We start from the raw sequence: 22957 nt of genomic DNA, 5'->3' as shown, positions 1-22957 counted from the left end.
CAGATCGCACACACAATCCCTCATCAGATCGCACACACAATCCCTCATCAGATCGCACACACAATCCCTCATCAGATCGCACACACAATCTCTCATCAGATCGCACACACAATCCCTCATCAGATCGCACACACAATCCCTCATCAGATCGCACACACAATCCCTCATCAGATCCCACACACGTATCAGATCGCACACACAATCCCTCATCAGATCCCACACACGTATGAGATCGCACACACAATCCCTCATCAGATCGCACACACAATCCCTCATCAGATCGCACACAATCCCTCATCAGATCCCACACACAATCCCTCATCAGATCGCACACACAATCCCTCATCAGATCGCACACACATATCAGATCGCACACACAATCCCTCATCAGATCGCACACACGTATCAGATCGCACACACAATCCCTCATCAGATCGCACACACAATCCCTCATCAGATCGCACACACAATCCCTCATCAGATCCCACACACGTATCAGATCGCACACACAATCCCTCATCAGATCCCACACACGTATCAGATCGCACACACAATCCCTCATCAGATCGCACACACAATCCCTCATCAGATCGCACACACGTATCAGATCGCAAACACAACCCCTCATCAGATCGCACACACAATCCCTCATCAGATCGCACACACAATCCCTCATCAGATCGCACACACGTATCAGATCGCACACACAATCCCTCATCAGATCGCACACACAATCCCTCATCAGATCGCACACACAATCCCTCATCAGATCCCACACACGTATCAGATCGCACACACAATCTCTCATCAGATCCCACACACGTATCAGATCGCACACACAATCCCTCATCAGATCGCACACACAATCCCTCATCAGATCCCACACACGTATCAAATCGCACACACAATCCCTCATCAGATCGCACACATGTATCAGATCGCACACACACAATCTCTCATCAGATCCCACACACGTATCAGATCGCACACACAATCCCTCATCAGATCGCGCACACAATCCCTCATCAGATCCCACACACGTATCAGATCGCACACACAATCCCTCATCAGATCGCACACACGTATCAGATCGCACACACAATCCCTCATCAGATCGCACACACAATCCCTCATCAGATCGCACACGCAATCCCTCATCAGATCCCACACACGTATCAGATTGCACACACAATCCCTCATCAGATCCCACACACGTATCAGATCGCACACACAATCCCTCATCAGATCGCACACACAATCCCTCATCAGATCGCACACACATATCAGATCGCACACACAATCCCTCATCAGATCGCACACACGTATCAGATCGCACACACAATCCCTCATCAGATCGCCACACACGTATCAGATCGCACACACAATCCCTCATCAGATCCCACACACGTATCAGATCGCACACACAATCCCTCATCAGATCGCACACACAATCCCTCATCAGATCGCACACACAATCCCTCATCAGATCGCACACACAATCCCTCATCAGATCCCACACACGTATCAGATCGCACACACAATCCCTCATCAGATCGCACACACAATCCCTCATCAGATCGCACACACAATCCCTCATCAGATCGCACACACGTATCAGATCGCACACACAATCCCTCATCAGATCGCACACACAATCCCTCATCAGATCGCACACACGTATCAGATCGCACACACAATTCCTCATCAGATCGCACACACGTATCAGATCGCACACACAATCCCTCATCAGATCGCACACACAATCCCTCATCAGATCGCACACACAATCCCTCATCAGATCGCACACACGTATCAGATCGCACACACAATCCCTCATCAGATCGCACACACAATCCCTCATCAGATCGCACACACAATCCCTCATCAGATCGCACACACGTATCAGATCGCACACACATTCTCTCATCAGATCGCACACACAATCCCTCATCAGATCGCACACACAATCCCTCATCAGATCCCACACACGTATCAGATCGCACACACAATCCCTCATCAGATCCCACACACGTATGAGATCGCACACACAATCCCTCATCAGATCGCACACACAATCCCTCATCAGATCGCACACAATCCCTCATCAGATCCCACACACAATCCCTCATCAGATCGCACACACAATCCCTCATCAGATCCCACACACGTATCAGATCACACACACAATCCCTCATCAGATCGCACACACAATCCCTCATCAGATCGCACACACGTATCAGATCGCACACACAATCCCTCATCAGATCGCACACACAATCCCTCATCAGATCGCACACACGTATCAGATCGCACACACAATCCCTCATCAGATCGCACACACAATCCCTCATCAGATCCCACACACGTATCAGATCGCACACACAATCCCTCATCAGATCCCACACACGTATCAGATCGCACACACAATCCCTCATCAGATCGCACACACAATCCCTCATCAGATCGCACACACGTATCAGATCGCACACACAATCCCTCATCAGATCCCACACACAATCCCTCATCAGATCGCACACACGTATCAGATCGCACACACAATCCCTCATCAGATCGCACACACAATCCCTCATCAGATCCCACACACGTATCAGATCGCACACAAACCCTCATCAGATCGCACACACAATCCCTTATCAGATCGCACACACATATCAGATCGCACACACAATCCCTCATCAGATCGCACACACGTATCAGATCGCACACACAATCCCTCATCAGATCGCACACACAATCCCTCATCAGATCGCACACACAATCCCTCATCAGATCCCACACACGTATCAGATCGCACACACAATCCCTCATCAGATCCCACACACGTATCAGATCGCACACACAATCCCTCATCAGATCGCACACACAATCCCTCATCAGATCGCACACACGTATCAGATCGCAAACACAATCCCTCATCAGATCGCACACACAATCCCTCATCAGATCGCACACACAATCCCTCATCAGATCGCACACACAATCCCTCATCAGATCGCACACACATATCAGATCGCACACACAATCCCTCATCAGATCGCACACACAATCCCTCATCAGATCGCACACACAATCCCTCATCAGATCCCACACACGTATCAGATCGCACACACAATCTCTCATCAGATCCCACACACGTATCAGATCGCACACACAATCCCTCATCAGATCGCACACACAATCCCTCATCAGATCCCACACACGTATCAAATCGCACACACAATCCCTCATCAGATCGCACACATGTATCAGATCGCACACACACAATCTCTCATCAGATCCCACACACGTATCAGATCGCACACACAATCCCTCATCAGATCGCGCACACAATCCCTCATCAGATCCCACACACGTATCAGATCGCACACACAATCCCTCATCAGATCGCACACACGTATCAGATCGCACACACAATCCCTCATCAGATCGCACACACAATCCCTCATCAGATCGCACACGCAATCCCTCATCAGATCCCACACACGTATCAGATTGCACACACAATCCCTCATCAGATCCCACACACGTATCAGATCGCACACACAATCCCTCATCAGATCGCACACACAATCCCTCATCAGATCGCACACACATATCAGATCGCACACACAATCCCTCATCAGATCGCACACACGTATCAGATCGCACACACAATCCCTCATCAGATCGCACACACGTATCAGATCGCACACACAATCCCTCATCAGATCCCACACACGTATCAGATCGCACACACAATCCCTCATCAGATCGCACACACAATCCCTCATCAGATCGCACACACATATCAGATCGCACACACAATCCCTCATCAGATCGCACACACAATCCCTCATCAGATCGCACACACGTATCAGATCGCACACACAATCCCTCATCAGATCGCACACACAATCCCTCATCAGATCGCACACACGTATCAGATCGCACACACAATCCCTCATCAGATCGCACACACGTATCAGATCGCACACACAATCCCTCATCAGATCGCACACACAATCCCTCATCAGATCGCACACACAATCCCTCATCAGATCGCACACACGTATCAGATCGCACACACAATCCCTCATCAGATCGCACACACAATCCCTCATCAGATCGCACACACAATCCCTCATCAGATCGCACACACGTATCAGATCGCACACACAATCTCTCATCAGATCCCACACACGTATCAGATCGCACACAAACCCTCATCAGATCGCACACACATATCAGATCGCACACAAACCCTCATCAGATCGCACACACAATCCCTTATCAGATCGCACACACATATCAGATCGCACACACAATCCCTCATCAGATCGCACACACGTATCAGATCGCACACACAATCCCTCATCAGATCGCACACACAATCCCTCATCAGATCGCACACACAATCCCTCATCAGATCCCACACACGTATCAGATCGCACACACAATCCCTCATCAGATCCCACACACGTATCAGATCGCACACACAATCCCTCATCAGATCGCACACACAATCCCTCATCAGATCGCACACATGTATCAGATCGCAAACACAATCCCTCATCAGATCGCACACACAATCCCTCATCAGATCGCACACACAATCCCTCATCAGATCGCACACACAATCCCTCATCAGATCGCACACACGTATCAGATCGCACACACAATCCTTCATCAGATCGCACACACAATCCCTCATCAGATCGCACACACAATCCCTCATCAGATCCCACACACGTATCAGATCGCACACACAATCTCTCATCAGATCCCACACACGTATCAGATCGCACACACAATCCCTCATCAGATCGCACACACAATCCCTCATCAGATCCCACACACGTATCAAATCGCACACACAATCCCTCATCAGATCGCACACATGTATCAGATCGCACACACAATCCCTCATCAGATCGCACACACAATCCCTCATCAGATCGCACACACGTATCAGATCGCACACACAATCCCTCATCAGATCGCACACACAATCCCTCATCAGATCCCACACACGTATCAGATCGCACACAAACCCTCATCAGATCGCACACACATATCAGATCGCACACAAACCCTCATCAGATCGCACACACAATCCCTTATCAGATCGCACACACATATCAGATCGCACACACAATCCCTCATCAGATCGCACACACGTATCAGATCGCACACACAATCCCTCATCAGATCGCACACACAATCCCTCATCAGATCGCACACACAATCCCTCATCAGATCCCACACACGTATCAGATCGCACACACAATCCCTCATCAGATCCCACACACGTATCAGATCGCACACACAATCCCTCATCAGATCGCACACACAATCCCTCATCAGATCGCACACACGTATCAGATCGCAAACACAATCCCTCATCAGATCGCACACACAATCCCTCATCAGATCGCACACACAATCCCTCATCAGATCGCACACACAATCCCTCATCAGATCGCACACACATATCAGATCGCACACACAATCCCTCATCAGATCGCACACACAATCCCTCATCAGATCGCACACACAATCCCTCATCAGATCCCACACACGTATCAGATCGCACACACAATCTCTCATCAGATCCCACACACGTATCAGATCGCACACACAATCCCTCATCAGATCGCACACACAATCCCTCATCAGATCCCACACACGTATCAAATCGCACACACAATCCCTCATCAGATCGCACACATGTATCAGATCGCACACACACAATCTCTCATCAGATCCCACACACGTATCAGATCGCACACACAATCCCTCATCAGATCGCGCACACAATCCCTCATCAGATCCCACACACGTATCAGATCGCACACACAATCCCTCATCAGATCGCACACACGTATCAGATCGCACACACAATCCCTCATCAGATCGCACACACAATCCCTCATCAGATCGCACACGCAATCCCTCATCAGATCCCACACACGTATCAGATTGCACACACAATCCCTCATCAGATCCCACACACGTATCAGATCGCACACACAATCCCTCATCAGATCGCACACACAATCCCTCATCAGATCGCACACACATATCAGATCGCACACACAATCCCTCATCAGATCGCACACACGTATCAGATCGCACACACAATCCCTCATCAGATCGCACACACGTATCAGATCGCACACACAATCCCTCATCAGATCCCACACACGTATCAGATCGCACACACAATCCCTCATCAGATCGCACACACAATCCCTCATCAGATCGCACACACATATCAGATCGCACACACAATCCCTCATCAGATCGCACACACAATCCCTCATCAGATCGCACACACGTATCAGATCGCACACACAATCCCTCATCAGATCGCACACACAATCCCTCATCAGATCGCACACACGTATCAGATCGCACACACAATCCCTCATCAGATCGCACACACGTATCAGATCGCACACACAATCCCTCATCAGATCGCACACACAATCCCTCATCAGATCGCACACACAATCCCTCATCAGATCGCACACACGTATCAGATCGCACACACAATCCCTCATCAGATCGCACACACAATCCCTCATCAGATCGCACACACAATCCCTCATCAGATCGCACACACGTATCAGATCGCACACACAATCTCTCATCAGATCCCACACACGTATCAGATCGCACACAAACCCTCATCAGATCGCACACACATATCAGATCGCACACAAACCCTCATCAGATCGCACACACAATCCCTTATCAGATCGCACACACATATCAGATCGCACACACAATCCCTCATCAGATCGCACACACGTATCAGATCGCACACACAATCCCTCATCAGATCGCACACACAATCCCTCATCAGATCGCACACACAATCCCTCATCAGATCCCACACACGTATCAGATCGCACACACAATCCCTCATCAGATCCCACACACGTATCAGATCGCACACACAATCCCTCATCAGATCGCACACACAATCCCTCATCAGATCGCACACATGTATCAGATCGCAAACACAATCCCTCATCAGATCGCACACACAATCCCTCATCAGATCGCACACACAATCCCTCATCAGATCGCACACACAATCCCTCATCAGATCGCACACACAATCCTTCATCAGATCGCACACACAATCCCTCATCAGATCGCACACACAATCCCTCATCAGATCCCACACACGTATCAGATCGCACACACAATCTCTCATCAGATCCCACACACGTATCAGATCGCACACACAATCCCTCATCAGATCGCACACACAATCCCTCATCAGATCCCACACACGTATCAAATCGCACACACAATCCCTCATCAGATCGCACACATGTATCAGATCGCACACACACAATCTCTCATCAGATCCCACACACGTATCAGATCGCACACACAATCCCTCATCAGATCGCGCACACAATCCCTCATCAGATCCCACACACGTATCAGATCGCACACACAATCCCTCATCAGATCGCACACACGTATCAGATCGCACACACAATCCCTCATCAGATCGCACACACAATCCCTCATCAGATCGCACACGCAATCCCTCATCAGATCCCACACACGTATCAGATTGCACACACAATCCCTCATCAGATCCCACACACGTATCAGATCGCACACACAATCCCTCATCAGATCGCACACACAATCCCTCATCAGATCGCACACACATATCAGATCGCACACACAATCCCTCATCAGATCGCACACACGTATCAGATCGCACACACAATCCCTCATCAGATCGCACACACGTATCAGATCGCACACACAATCCCTCATCAGATCCCACACACGTATCAGATCGCACACACAATCCCTCATCAGATCGCACACACAATCCCTCATCAGATCGCACACACATATCAGATCGCACACAATCCCTCATCAGATCGCACACACAATCCCTCATCAGATCGCACACACGTATCAGATCGCACACACAATCCCTCATCAGATCGCACACACAATCCCTCATCAGATCGCACACACGTATCAGATCGCACACACAATCCCTCATCAGATCGCACACACGTATCAGATCGCACACACAATCCCTCATCAGATCGCACACACAATCCCTCATCAGATCGCACACACGTATCAGATCGCACACACAATCCCTCATCAGATCGCACACACAATCCCTCATCAGATCGCACACACAATCCCTCATCAGATCGCACACACGTATCAGATCGCACACACAATCTCTCATCAGATCCCACACACGTATCAGATCGCACACAAACCCTCATCAGATCGCACACACATATCAGATCGCACACAAACCCTCATCAGATCGCACACACAATCCCTTATCAGATCGCACACACATATCAGATCGCACACACAATCCCTCATCAGATCGCACACACGTATCAGATCGCACACACAATCCCTCATCAGATCGCACACACAATCCCTCATCAGATCGCACACACAATCCCTCATCAGATCCCACACACGTATCAGATCGCACACACAATCCCTCATCAGATCCCACACACGTATCAGATCGCACACACAATCCCTCATCAGATCGCACACACAATCCCTCATCAGATCGCACACACGTATCAGATCGCACACACAATCCCTCATCAGATCGCACACACAATCCCTCATCAGATCGCACACACAATCCCTCATCAGATCCCACACACGTATCAGATCGCACACACAATCTCTCATCAGATCCCACACACGTATCAGATCGCACACACAATCCCTCATCAGATCGCACACACAATCCCTCATCAGATCCCACACACGTATCAAATCGCACACACAATCCCTCATCAGATCGCACACATGTATCAGATCGCACACACACAATCTCTCATCAGATCCCACACACGTATCAGATCGCACACACAATCCCTCATCAGATCGCGCACACAATCCCTCATCAGATCCCACACACGTATCAGATCGCACACACAATCCCTCATCAGATCGCACACACGTATCAGATCGCACACACAATCCCTCATCAGATCGCACACGCAATCCCTCATCAGATCCCACACACGTATCAGATTGCACACACAATCCCTCATCAGATCCCACACACGTATCAGATCGCACACACAATCCCTCATCAGATCGCACACACAATCCCTCATCAGATCGCACACACATATCAGATCGCACACACAATCCCTCATCAGATCGCACACACGTATCAGATCGCACACACAATCCCTCATCAGATCGCACACACGTATCAGATCGCACACACAATCCCTCATCAGATCCCACACACGTATCAGATCGCACACACAATCCCTCATCAGATCGCACACACAATCCCTCATCAGATCGCACACACATATCAGATCGCACACACAATCCCTCATCAGATCGCACACACAATCCCTCATCAGATCGCACACACGTATCAGATCGCACACACAATCCCTCATCAGATCGCACACACAATCCCTCATCAGATCGCACACACGTATCAGATCGCACACACAATCCCTCATCAGATCGCACACACAATCCCTCATCAGATCGCACACACGTATCAGATCGCACACACAATCCCTCATCAGATCGCACACACGTATCAGATCGCACACACAATCCCTCATCAGATCGCACACACGTTTTAGATCGCACACACAATCCCTCATCAGATCGCACACAATCCCTCATCAGATCCCACACACAATCCCTCATCAGATCGCACACACAATCCCTCATCAGATCCCACACACGTATCAGATCGCGCACACAATCCCTCATTAGATCGCACACACAATCCCTCATCAAATCGCACACATGTATCAGTCTGATAGCAATAACATTATTATACTCGAAACGCAAAATTTTAAATTTAATCAAAGATTTCTTTAAAAAAAAAAAAAAACAGATGAAAGGCTAAATATAGAATTCTAAGAAAAGATGTTCCAAGATAGTCATTTTATAAGTATTTACTAAAAGATATGTCAGGAAGGCTGACGGGGCCTTAGGGTGAATGTGGAGCAAGTGTCAGAATATTCCATGTAATCACTGCGTACTTCCCTCCAAACACTGTCTGATAATCATCATTTTGATGTTCCAAAAATGTTGTTTTTCTTCAACCATGGCTGGCGTCCCAATAATCCCTTCTTCACAGACCTAGAATTTAACTCATTTGCCTCCTCACAGCTGGTAGCAATGCCAAAGTATTACAGCCATATTTTCTAGGTATTGTACAACACCCGAGGAGTGCAACTTAAAAGCCCATAAAATCGCTTCTTCCATTCTCTGACCTGCTGTAAAAAAATTACTACTGCAATCTGATGGCATACAGAATGTGATGACGTTAAAAAAATGTACAATATGTGGAGATCGACTTAAGTCATATAATAACTACACAGATATTTCAAGAGTATCAGGAAAATGCATAATACTTGATCAGCGAAAAGAGGTACTTAAAGGGAAATTGTCACCAGGACTTTGCCACCTAATCTGAGAGCAGCATAACGTAGGGGCAGAGACCCTGATTCCAGCAGTGTTTCACTTACTGGGCTGCTTAGTGTAGTTTTCATAAAATCACTATTAATCAGCAGTAGATTATCATTAGAGGACTACTTGGCCTGCTGCCATATTCATGAGCTTTGTACAAATGCAGCAGAGAAAACATTGATTTTATCAACATGACAGTAAACAGCTCAATAAGTGACACATCGCTGGGATCAGTGTCTCTACCTCTACATTATGCTGCTCTCAGATGAGGTAGCAAAAACCTGGTGACAGATTCCCTTTAAAAGAGTTGCCCACTATTTGGACAACCCCTTGTTAAATGCAGCAGAGCCTCAGAGAAAATAAAAACAACCTTATACTTACATCCAGCAGCAATATCATTTCAGCGATCGCTTCACGTTGTTATGCCACGTGAGAACTATACCGCTGCTTACGGGGCATAACAATGTCACGTGAATGGCGGCACAGCGGGCATCAACACCACTGGAGCAGAGTTTGAGCAGGAATTGAGTGGGTTTTTTACATTTTCTTTGAGGGGTTGTTTCATGATCAAAGTACATCTTAATCAATAGATCTTGGAATAATAATTCCACAATTGGATGTGATTAAAAAAAAAATGTTCCTGTGCTGAGATAATTTTATATATGTGTCCCTGCTATGTACTGTGTAATGGCTGTTTCTGAACATGCAGGGACATGGTCTGATCATACCACAGCTCCTGGGCCGGGGAGGAAGCAATAGCTCATGCAGACACCATGGGATCACAGCTGACTCTCTTTGTGAGGTAAAACATTTTTTTCTGTGTGGTAAACATGTTTGTTAAACAGCCAGGGAAATGTTTTCCCTCACAGAAAGAATCAGTTGCAATCCCATGTTGTCAAATCTGCATACACTAATTTGCTTCCTCCCCTGCCTGAATGTGCAGTAGTATGTTCAGACTATTTTCCTGCACGATCAGACATGGTTATTACACAGTACACTGCAGGGGCACATTTATAAGATTATCTCAGAATGGGAGAGAGAAAATGTCACACATCCAGTTATGGAATTTATTAATATTTCAAGATCTATGGATTAAAATGTACTCTGTTCATGGTATAACCTTGTAGAAGAAGGGGTTGTTCAAGTAGTGTATATGAGCGAAATACACTCCTACTATGCCACTGGAATTCCAAATTAGTAAGATTTGTTTTACAAGCGCTCGGGAAATCATTGCCGCACACACGCTTTGCAGTGTACTGAAAGTATCTGCTTTATTACATCATATTACCAGTTTATATAGTATCTCAAACAAAGAAATAATTCCTCTGAAGTATGCACCAATAAGAGCTGCAGGGGTGTGTATAGAAATGTGAAACTTCCCCGCCCATCAGTGCTAGCTGAGCCCTGTGACATCATTCAGTTATAAGACAAGATGGTTTCTATAGGAACAAAATAGATTGTATTCTCTCACATCTACAAAGTGGACCTATCTGCATAAGGCCCATTTCACACGTCCATGAAAAACAGTGACGTTCTTCACTGACGTGTAAAACACGCCCATGTCCCTCCGTGTGCTGTGATTCACGGCACACGTGGGTTGTCTAAGTGCAATCCGGGCTCCGTTCTCCGTGGCCTGTGATTGCACTTAGAAATCAACTCACCTGTGCCCGCTCCCGCTGTCCTTGGTGCTGATCGCTCCCGCAGTGCAGCATCCGGCCGGCGCTGACCCCCGCAGCAGCTGCTTCCGGGTCGGCTGTGTCGTGCATCATGAATATGCACGACAGTAATGAGCCGGCTCAGAAGCAGCAGGCAGAACAGGCTGCAGAGAGCGCGGCTGAAGCCGGGTGAGTAAAAATGATTTTTATTTTAGAAACACGTTTTTTTCTGGCACGTGTTTCACGGATCACACCACTGCGTGGTCTGTGGGACATCAGTGATGCCAGAAAAAAAAATGGACATGTCTCCGTGCGGCAATCACGCACACGCGAGTACGCCGCACGGAGACAAGGTCAGTGAAAAATCACTGATGTGTGAGCAGACCCATTCATTATAATGGGTCTGCGTATGTCAGTGATTCTGGTACGTTTTAAAAAAAGCACAAACGTCCCAGAATCACTGACGTGTGAAAGGGGCCTAACATGCTGTTCTACTAAAGGCATCTTCCAGGACTTTGATACTGATGGCTTAACCTTAGAATAGTTAAGCAATATGACAACACTATGCTGCATGTTGCTCGAGCTACTGTGAGCAGCTGGCATGGCATAAACATGCAATTGCATAGGGGATCTTGATGATTTGTGTGCCCAAGTGCATTCAGAGTGGCAGAACATTCCTCAGAAAACCATCCATACCCTCATTGATAGCAGACAAGGTGTATAAGTGCGGGTATTTCTGTATGTGGCGTTCATACTTGTTCATACTTATTTTGTTTCCATTTTTTCATTATTTGCAAATCAGCACTATGTTTATAGACCTTGTGACTTCCATTATTCCACAAATATTCCTTCTTGGGGTTGCAGTTACAATGTTGAGGAACATATAAGTAAATATATACATACACACACACATCTAAACAAATATATATATGTATACACACAAACTTATATATATATATATATATATATATATATATATATATATATATACACACACGCACACACACACACTTGTAAACTCACCTTTGTTACATTGGCTGCTCTCTTTCTGGAGTATAAATATGTTAAGGGAAACTTTGAAAGGGCATTGTACTTTTCCTTATCAATCTAGTCATCGGCATGAAGTGCTCTTGCTTGGATTACATGTATATGTTGGATGAGAAGTGTTTTTAATCTTTGTGAGCATCTTAAGTGCAGCCAACATGAGCAGATCCACTCGTTAGATTAATATGTAGAGCCGTACTTAAAAAGACCTTTATTCACCGCCACACAGCTGTGTAATGTTTTCATATTTCTGCTTAACCAAATCTGGCAATAAATGATTCTTCACAAGAGCTACATTTACAAGAGTCACCTCCCGGTATCCTAAATGTTATGCCCAGACTAACAGAAGAGCACGCATACTAAGCAACGCCAGTGACAATTCCACCGAACTTACGGAAATATGCAGGAGCGTTAAAAGGGCTTCGTACCCTTAAAATCATCTTCAGCATCTCCTAAACCTTTGAAGATGTGCAAGTCTGTTTTCTCTTATACCCAGCCAACCAATGTGGTTTTTTGTTAATTTCCTCTATCATGGTACTAAAACATAGAAGAGTAAATGATGCCAGGGACAATCTCCATGGGATCATTTCTGGCATCCATTATACGTATGTTCCAGGAGCTGGATCAAAACTGTTCACTGCAGCATCTCATGTTCCAGCTCGGTGACAGTGGACTTCTTCCTGGACTAGAGAATTACCAAACAGCTTGAGATGCTATCAGATACATTTTGCAACAATTGAGGCACAAAATACAGCTCAGGATAGAAGTGATATTTATGAAATCACCCTCACAATGCCACCAGATTGACATGCGCAAGTGCTAGGACATTGCTCTCTCCATTTCTTTAGCTTTGTTTGATGCATCTCATTATCATGGATGACCCTGGAGAGTGTACAAGTTACTTAAGGTCATCGTAGAGCCATATGCAACCAAATTTCATTCGAATTTTACTTTTAGTTTCTTAGGCACCACTTTAGTAAACATGTCACAGCAAATTTAGGGTTGTCAGTAGCACTATAATTACTGGTGTCATTGGTGTATCTTGTAAAATAATCAGGGATTTGCAGAGCAAAAAGGTGGAGAATTATCAGAATCGCATGGACTAATAAATTTACTTAAACTGCTATTTCCTAATATTTAAGAGAACAGAAGCAGAATATTTAAAGGTGGTGATTAGACATGAGCAGATCGATTCATGGTGGATCGACTTCCGAGTTCAATCACTTTGAGTCAAATCTTATGAAGTTTGCAGATCTCTGCGAATTCTAAAGGGTGCTTTACACACAATGATATCGCTAACGATATATGGTCGGGGTCGCGGTATTCATGACGCACATCCGGCGCCATTAGCGATATCGTTGTGTGTGACTAAAAGGAGCGACGATCAACGATTGCAAAAACGTCAAAAATCGTTGATCGTTGACACGTTGCTCCTTTCCATAATATCGTTGGTGGTGCATGCCGCTGGTTGTTCGTCGTTCCTGCGGCATCACACATCGCTATGTGTAACACCGCAGGAACGACGAACATCTCCTTACCTGCGTTCACCGGCAATGAGGAAGGAAGAAGGTGGGCGGCATGTTCCGGCCACTCATCTACGCGCCTCCTCTGCTATTGGGCGGCCGCTTAGTGACGCTGCTGTGATGCCGAACGAACCGCTCCCTTAAAGGGGAGATTGTTCGGTGTCTCCAGCAATGTCGCTAAGCAAGTATGTGCGTGTGACGCTGCCATAGCAATCACCCCCATGACGAAACAGCGACGTGGGAAGGTGCTATCGTGTACGACATCGCTAGCTATCGCAGCGTGTAAAGCACTCTTAATACTTTGCAATTCGTAAGGCCCAGAAATTAAAATTGAGGAAAATAGGATAAAATAGACCGAAAGGAAAAAACTTTAAATTTTCTTAAAATTTTCCCTATTTATTTGTTACTCAAAAAATGTCAAAGAATTATATGAATATATAAATTTATATATTCATATAAAGTAATTATTTGACATTTTTTGATTAAACAATTATTCTGTTGTATTAATTCAGGAATTTTTCATTTGTTTTCATCCTTAATGGTTATAATTATTTTTAGTGGCAAATAAAAAGTGAAAATTTTAAGAAAATTTCAAGTTTTTTCCTTTCGGTCTATTTTATCCTACTTACCTTAATATAGATGATTATTAATAACTGAAATTGGCGCAGATTGTTAAAAATGTTATATTTAAAATTTTATTTTTACACATCATTTATTTTCTTTGGCAAAATAAGGGTGTTTGCCATTATGTAGCTGCCGACAAGGTTATATAGGGTATAGCGATAGGACTACATTACTTGGAATTACAAAAAATTAAAATTGGCCAGACTGTTGAAACATCAGAGAGAAGGCTAATGACATTTTGTTGTGGCCATGTGGGCTTCTCTATAATGCCTTGCAGCAATGACATCCCTTGGTCTAGCGCAGCTAATAGGGGATTATCCAGAGGCCAATTTAGGGCGAGGATGTTAGAGGTCAGGAATCATTTCAGGGAGACAAATCTTAAAACATTTTGACAAATACTCTACTCAGTAATATGTAGAACAACTGCAATATCACATGAGTAGTGGTCTATGATACATGCCTTCAATCAATAAGAATAAAAGAAGTAGGGTATGAGCAGCGCCCATGGAAATGATTACTGAAATGGTCTACTTAAAGGGGTTTAACTACGAACAAAGTTAATTATAAAGTTGATTTTAACAATAGATCTTGGAATAATAATAATTTATACATTTTTTTTAAATACATCTAATTGTGGAACATTTTATTATTCCAAGATTTATTGATTAAAATGAACTTTGTTCGTAGGAAAACCTCTTTACTGATCAGCTCATCTCTGGTGGTGATAAAAAGTGCTATTCTCATCTTGGACATTCTTGGAATCTCCATGAGATGACAAATGTCTGACAGATGTAGGTCCCATTTCTGGCACTAGCACCTATATACCCTCCAACGTGCCTGGGGAGATAATCACCAGCATAAAGGTCATGCAGGATAAGCTATCAATCATGCACTATTGGTGGAGTTAAGCAGGACTCACAAGCTTTCTCTAGGACTCTTCTACCCCTTTCTCAGAAGCTGCCCGCAGTAGCTCATGAGACATGGCATTATTAAAGGGTTATTCTCAAGTTGTCTCACAACTCCTCAGTCTCCTTAATTACTGGTTTCTGATCGGGAAGGCTCTCCTCCTTGAATGACTGTTCTGATGAGCAGCAGAACTTTAGTATTAGTGAAACTATAAGGGTATGTTCCACGCTTACAATACGCGCGGGTTGTCTTACAAGCTTTTACGAGCATTTTTACTTACGTTTTTTTCCCCATTAATTTGATTGGGTGAACAATTATGCAAAAACATTTGAGGAAGTTAAAAAAGCTAACCTTAGCTCATAAAACGCAAAGGAAGCAAACACACCATGCAAGAGAGTTTAGAAATCTGATTCATTTGCCAATACTGTAAAACACAGCGTTTTTAAGGCACACAAAAAAACAATGCAAAAAAGCAGGGTGAGAACATATACTAAAGCTCAGCACAAGAACTCCTATTAATCATTCAGCTGTCAGTGGTTTGTTGTGGAGTCTGCACTGTTGCCCCAATATTTACAAATAGAGATGACAAAGCATTTGAACAAGTACAGGCTCAGGAAAGTGAGAGCTGTGATAAGGACCCATGTTCTAGAAGCAGCTGATTCAGGGGGTTGATGAATTTATAACAGCACCTTATGCTGGGTTTACACACTGAGACTTTCTAGCGATCCAACCTGCGATCTCAACCTAGCCGGGATCGCTACAAAGTCTCTGGTGAGCTGTCAAACAGGCAGACCTGGCCAACGACCTAACAGCGATCCGGACCGGCAGAGCGACTAGCTGGTCGTTGGGGACAGCAGGTGAACTTCACCCGACTTCATTTAATGCCGCGCGGCTCTGTGTGCCGTGTAAAGAAATAAATAATTAAAAAATCCGGCGTGCGGTCCCCCCCTATTTTAATACCAGCCAGATAAAGCCATACGGCTGCAGGCTGGTATTCTCAGGATGAGGAGCCCCACGTTATGGGGAGCCCCCCAGCCTAACAATATCAGCCAGCAGACGCCCAGAATTGCCGCATTCATTAGATGCGACAGATCTGGGACTGTACCCGGCTCTTCCCGATTTGCCCTGGTGCGTTGGCAAATCGGGGTAATAAGGAGTTATTGGCAGCCCATAGCTGCCAATAAGTCCAAGATTAATCATGTCAGGCGTCACCCCGAGATACCTTCCATGATTAATCTGTAAATTACAGTTAAAAAACACACACCCGAAAAATCCTTTATTAGAAATAAAAAACACAAACACATTCCCTCATTACCAATTTATTACCCACAACAAAGCCCTCCTTGTCCGGCGTAATCCACGGTCCTCCAACGTCGCATCCAGCTCTGCTGCATGCAGGTGACAGGAGCAGCAGAAGACACAGCCGCTCCTGTCACCTGCACGCAGCTAATGAAGAGAGCCGTGTGATCGGCTGAGCTGTCACTGAGGTTACCTGGATCCAGCGGTGGATGCAGCGGTGGCCGCGGGTAACCTCAGTGACAGTTCAGCTGATCGCGTTACTCACCTCATTTGCTGGTGATTTCCCCCCCTCTCTCATACTCACCAATCCCCGATCACCGGCGCTGCACGGCGTTCACACTGCTCCGGCGGCTTTTCCTTTTTTGAAAAAGCCGGCCGCTCATTAAACAATCTCGTATTCCCTGCTTTCCCCGCCCACCGGCAAATGTGATCCAGCAAAAGAGCTGGATGCGACGTTGGAGGACCGTGGATTACGCCGGACAAGGAGGGCTTTGTTGTGGGTAATAAATTGGTAATGAGGGAATGTGTTTGTGTTTTTAATTTCTAATAAAGGATTTTTCGGGTGTGTGTGTTTATTTACTGTCACTTACAGATTAATCATGGAAGGAATCTCGGGGAGACGCCTGACATGATTAATCTAGGACTTATTGGCAGCTATGGGCTGCCAATAACTCCTTATTACCCCGATTTGCCAACGCACCAGGGCAAATCGGGAAGAGCCGGGTACAGTCCCAGAACTGTCGCATCTAATGTATGCGGCAATTCTGGGCGGCTGCTGACTGATATTGTTAGGCTGGGGGGCTCCCCATAACGTGGGGCTCCCCATCCTGAGAATACCAGCCTGCAGCCGTATGGCTTTATCTGGCTGGTATTAAAATAGGGGGGACCGCACGCCGGATTTTTTAATTATTTATTTATTTATTTTACTGCACAGTATAGACACGCCCACCGGCTGCTGTGATTGGGTGCAGTGACACAGCTGTCACTCAGCGTGTGGGCGTGTCTCACTGCAACCAATCACATTTGCCGGTGGGCGGGGAAAAGCAGGGAATACGAGATTGTTTAATGAGCGGCCAGCTTTTTCAAAAAAGGAAAAGTCGCTGGAGCAGAGTGAACGCCGTGCAGCGCCGGTGATCGGGTATCGGTGAGTATGAGAGAGGGGGGGACACTTCAGTCACTCGGGGGATTAGCGGTCACCGGTGAATCCTTCACCGGTGACCGCTAATCAGGACGCTACACAGACAGAGCCGCGGAGTCGCTGTAAAGTCCCCTTTACACACTGAAACTTGCTAGCGATGCATGCTGCACAGCGGGAAACAAAGGACCTAGGAATGGTCCTGAACGATTTGTAGCGATCACAACTTCACAGCAGGGGCCAGGTCGCTGATAGGTTTCACACACTGCAATGTCGCTGGGGAGGTCGCTGTAACGTCACAAAACCGGTGACGTTACAGCGATGTCGTTTGCGATGTTGCAGTGTGTAAACCCAGCTTTAGAGAGGAGTAGATTGGGAAGAGGAAAGAAAAGGAGAGGGTGAGGGGGAGGGGGTAGGAAGATAACTGTGTAAAAGATATCAATGGGCTGGAGAGAGCTAGCTGGGATATTAGGAGTAAATTCTTCTCTTTCAATGTAACTACTGCACACACTGGGCCATGGACTGGAAGTTAAGTTCCATTGAAATAAGCTGAACACTAAAGGTACCGTCACACTAAACAACTTACCAGCGATCCCAACAACGATTCAACCTGATAGGGATCGCTGGTAAGTTGCTACACGGGTTGCTGGTGAGCTGTCAAACAGGCAGACAGCCCCCAGCAAGCAGCATGCGGTAACCAACCCGATATTTACCTTGGTTACGAGCGCACACCGCTTAGCGCTGGCTCCCTGCACTCCTAGCCAGAGTACACATCGGGTTAATTACCCGATGTGTAGTCTGGCTACATGTGCAGGGAGCCGGCACTGACAGCGTGAGAGCGACGGACGCTGGTAACGAAGGTAAATATCGGGTAACCAAGGAAAGGGCTTCTTGGTTACTCGATATTTACCTTTGTTACCAGTGTCCACAGAAGCCGGCTCCTGCTGCCTGCACATTTAGTTGTTGCTGTCTTGCTGTCACACACAGCGATCTGTGCTTCACAGCGGGACAGCAACAACTAAAAAATGGCCCAGGACATTCAGCAACAACCAACGACCTCACAGCAGGGGCCAGGTTGTTGCTGGATGTCACACACAGCAACATCACTAGCAAGGTCGCTGCTACGTCACAAAAGTCGTGCCTCAGCAGTGATGTTGCTAGCGATGTTGCTTAGTGTGACAGTACCTTTAGGAAGATAAAATCTATCAGCAGCAGAATGACAGTAGAATGAAAAAACAAGTCAATTGCAAACGTGCTTATTTACATGTTGTCTAAGTAAAGCAATTTATTAACATGGGAATACCCATTGAATAGAATAAACATTTCAGAAACTACGTATGCCATTGTTTTATCATCATACAAGATTGTTATGTAAAAAGGATACATATAATGTAACAAGACGAGGAGTACTTCCAGCCTTCAGAGTCAATGATAAGAACTTTTCCAGCCTAGATTTTAGCTCAGGAGCCCAGGAATCCTGGGGGGAAAAAAAAACCAAACATATGTACTGTATATATTATAACCACACACAGCTAGTAAAGAGTGCTTGCACATTACAGTCCAGCATTGGAAATGCTGATGCAATGTGAATTACATAAAATCCCATGGATAATCTCACTGTGTGGCAAGCAATGCAATACTGTATGCATGGAATTTATACTCCCATCGAACCACCATTTACTCTCACAAAAGCGCAATAACCTGACGGATAGTGAGAAGAGTGTCTGCTGACTCAATTTACAGGAATGCCGAAAAGCTGTGGTTTTCAAATAGGTTTTGTATTGTCTGCAAGCAATGAATAATGTCTGTCTCCCACTAAAGATACAAAAAGTGCCCAGACTGTAATACAGAGAAACATAGCCAATACATGTCCCAACAGTTAGAGCACAGCTGTGAATTATGGCAATGTTTCCATATAAGCTGTCATATGTACATGAGGAATAACACTGCTTCTGGCCATTATATGACTGACTTGTGTCCTTCAATTTTTTTAATCAGTTTGATCTCTACAGTCTCCATATCTAATTTGTCCGTGGTCTCGGAGCTAGTGGGTGGAGAGTAGTGGCTATGAAGTCTTCCTTACAGCGTACATAGAGAGATGTATTTCTGCTCTGTCTTAAGCGTATACAAAGACGCAGCAACACTATGGAAGACATTATACTGTAGTACTGAGCAGTGTAGCTGTGAATCCACCACTGTTATAAGAGTTGCTTAAAGGTGTAGCACAATCTTCCTGTCTCTGACTGAGCTGTGTGCTCCTCACTGACCCTACGCCTCTCCAAGGTGTATAAGGGTAACCTGACACGTCACTGATCTGGCAGTCCATCTTGCATTGATCAAAACGTATCAGAACTGGGTTTTCTTTTGAGTGGATGGTGATTTCAGGAAGGCAGCAAGCAGTGCAAGAAATATCTCATAAGTGGAGAACGAATCAGATTTATCTGTTAAAGTACAATAGAAAGTTTTTATATTCACCTGTACTACTAATTTATGCAAATTTGTTGAAACAATGGTGACTATTTAGTCAGCATTTAACAAAAAGCAAGCATCTGCCTCAGGGCTCGGCAAAGCGCAGCCCACAGGACACATCTGGTCCTCTGGCTGTTCCAGTCCGGCCCGTGAACAGAGACAGCCACCATGCCCTCTTCTGCCCTCTGCCCTACATTGTCTGCCGTCACCACTATCTGCTTCCCCCGGATGCAGACAGTAGTGAATACATTGGTGGAAGAGGGGCCACCGGCCACCAATCGGCATGTGAGACAGCAGACGCAATGACGTCAAATTAGTGTGTCTGCTGTACAAAGAGTCAGACGCGCAGAGTGCTGGGAAAATGGAAGCAAGTATGTGGTGTTTTTTTGTTCATATGTGTATGGGATGTTTGCACGTATTTAGGTTATGTGAGGCTCATACTGTCTATTGGGGGCTATGTGGGGCTCATAACCTACATAGGAAGCTACGTGTGGGCTCATGCTGTGTTTAGGAGGCTATGTGGGGCTTATAATGTATATAGGAGACAATGTGAGGGTTAATGCTTTATTTATTAAGCTATGTGGGAAAACATACTGTATATAGGGAGCAATGTGGGGGATCATACTGTATATGAGGGCCAATACTGTATATAGGAGGCTATGAGAGAGCTTAGCGAATTTATAAGGCTATGTGGAGCTCATAATGTATTTAGGAAAATATGTGGGGACTCATACTGTATATAGAAGGGCTATGTGTGGGCTCATACTGTATTTAGGAGGCTGTGTGGGGTCTTACACTGTATATAGAGAGGCTATGTGGGGGCTTATAATGCATATAAAGGGGCTATGTGAGCAGCTCACACTGCATATAGAGGGCTATGTGAGGGGCTCATACTGCTTATAAAGGGGCTATGTGAGCGGCTCACGCTGCATATAAAGGGGCTATGTGAGGGGCTCACACTGCATATAAAGAGACTATGTGAGGGGCTCACACTGCATATAAAGGGGCTATGTGAGGGGCTCACACTGCATATAAAGGGGCTATGTGGGGTCTCACACTGCATATAAAGGGGCTATGTGGGGTCTCACACTGCATATAAAAGGGGTTATGTGAGGGGCTCACACTGCATATAGAGGGTCTATGTGGGGGTCTCATACTGCATATAGAAGGGCTATGTGGGGGTCTCACACTGCATATAGAGGGGCTATGTGGGGACTCATTCTGTATATAGCGAGGCTATGTTAGTGGCTCATACTGTATATATGGGGCTGCGTGTGGGCTTATACGGCATATAGGAGGATGGCAGCAAACTTAATTCTGCTCAATATTAAGTGATACAATTAATATTAATATGAAATAATTATAATTAATATGTTACTATTGATATTGAGGAGAATTAACTTCAGCCTATTGACACAAGCCACGATCTATCATGTGGCCTCTAAGGAAATGAATTGCCGACCCCTGATCTAACAGAATAAGTCTATTGGAATGACTGAAATAGAAACGCTCATGTTAAAGCAATGTGTTCTGTAAACTCTAATATATCAACAGAACATTTACTATATTACTCATAGCATTGTGATACCAAAGTAACAATACTATCAGTTTAGCCGTTTTTCAGAGGAGGTGCCATAAGTCAAGAGACCCTACAAGTTCAACAAGAAACCTCTTGTGTTTGTTTCCTGCAATGCTCTGGCCTCATTTCCTAACTTGAGTGCCCATCAGTCATAATAATGGTATTTGTAATAAAGAACTTGGAGGTAACGACACAACACATAAATACAAAACCAACAAGTGACAAGACAGCCTCT

The 22957-nt window shown here is 45.6% G+C and overlaps 1 protein-coding gene across 4 annotated transcripts in view; it reads right to left on the bottom strand.

The window, feature by feature from the left end:
* ARMC9 (armadillo repeat containing 9) overlaps window positions 1-22957 on the bottom strand; it is a 294215-nt gene that overhangs the window by 205804 nt on the left and 65454 nt on the right. For all 4 annotated transcript variants that reach the window (XM_075340394.1, XM_075340396.1, XM_075340397.1 and 1 more), the window contains exons 6-7: window positions 20059-20151; window positions 13167-13191 (exon numbers count right to left, since the gene is read on the bottom strand). In XM_075340394.1, coding sequence (XP_075196509.1) covers window positions 13167-13191; window positions 20059-20151 — 118 coding nt within the window. The remainder of the gene's footprint in view (window positions 1-13166; window positions 13192-20058; window positions 20152-22957) is intronic.

The sequence above is a fragment of the Anomaloglossus baeobatrachus genome, chromosome 3 (genome assembly GCF_048569485.1).
Source record: "Anomaloglossus baeobatrachus isolate aAnoBae1 chromosome 3, aAnoBae1.hap1, whole genome shotgun sequence".
In the NCBI taxonomy this organism is placed as follows: Eukaryota; Metazoa; Chordata; class Amphibia; order Anura; family Aromobatidae; genus Anomaloglossus; species Anomaloglossus baeobatrachus.
The sequence above is the reverse complement of the archived record's forward strand: the minus strand, read 5'-3'. Positions and strand labels throughout refer to the sequence as shown.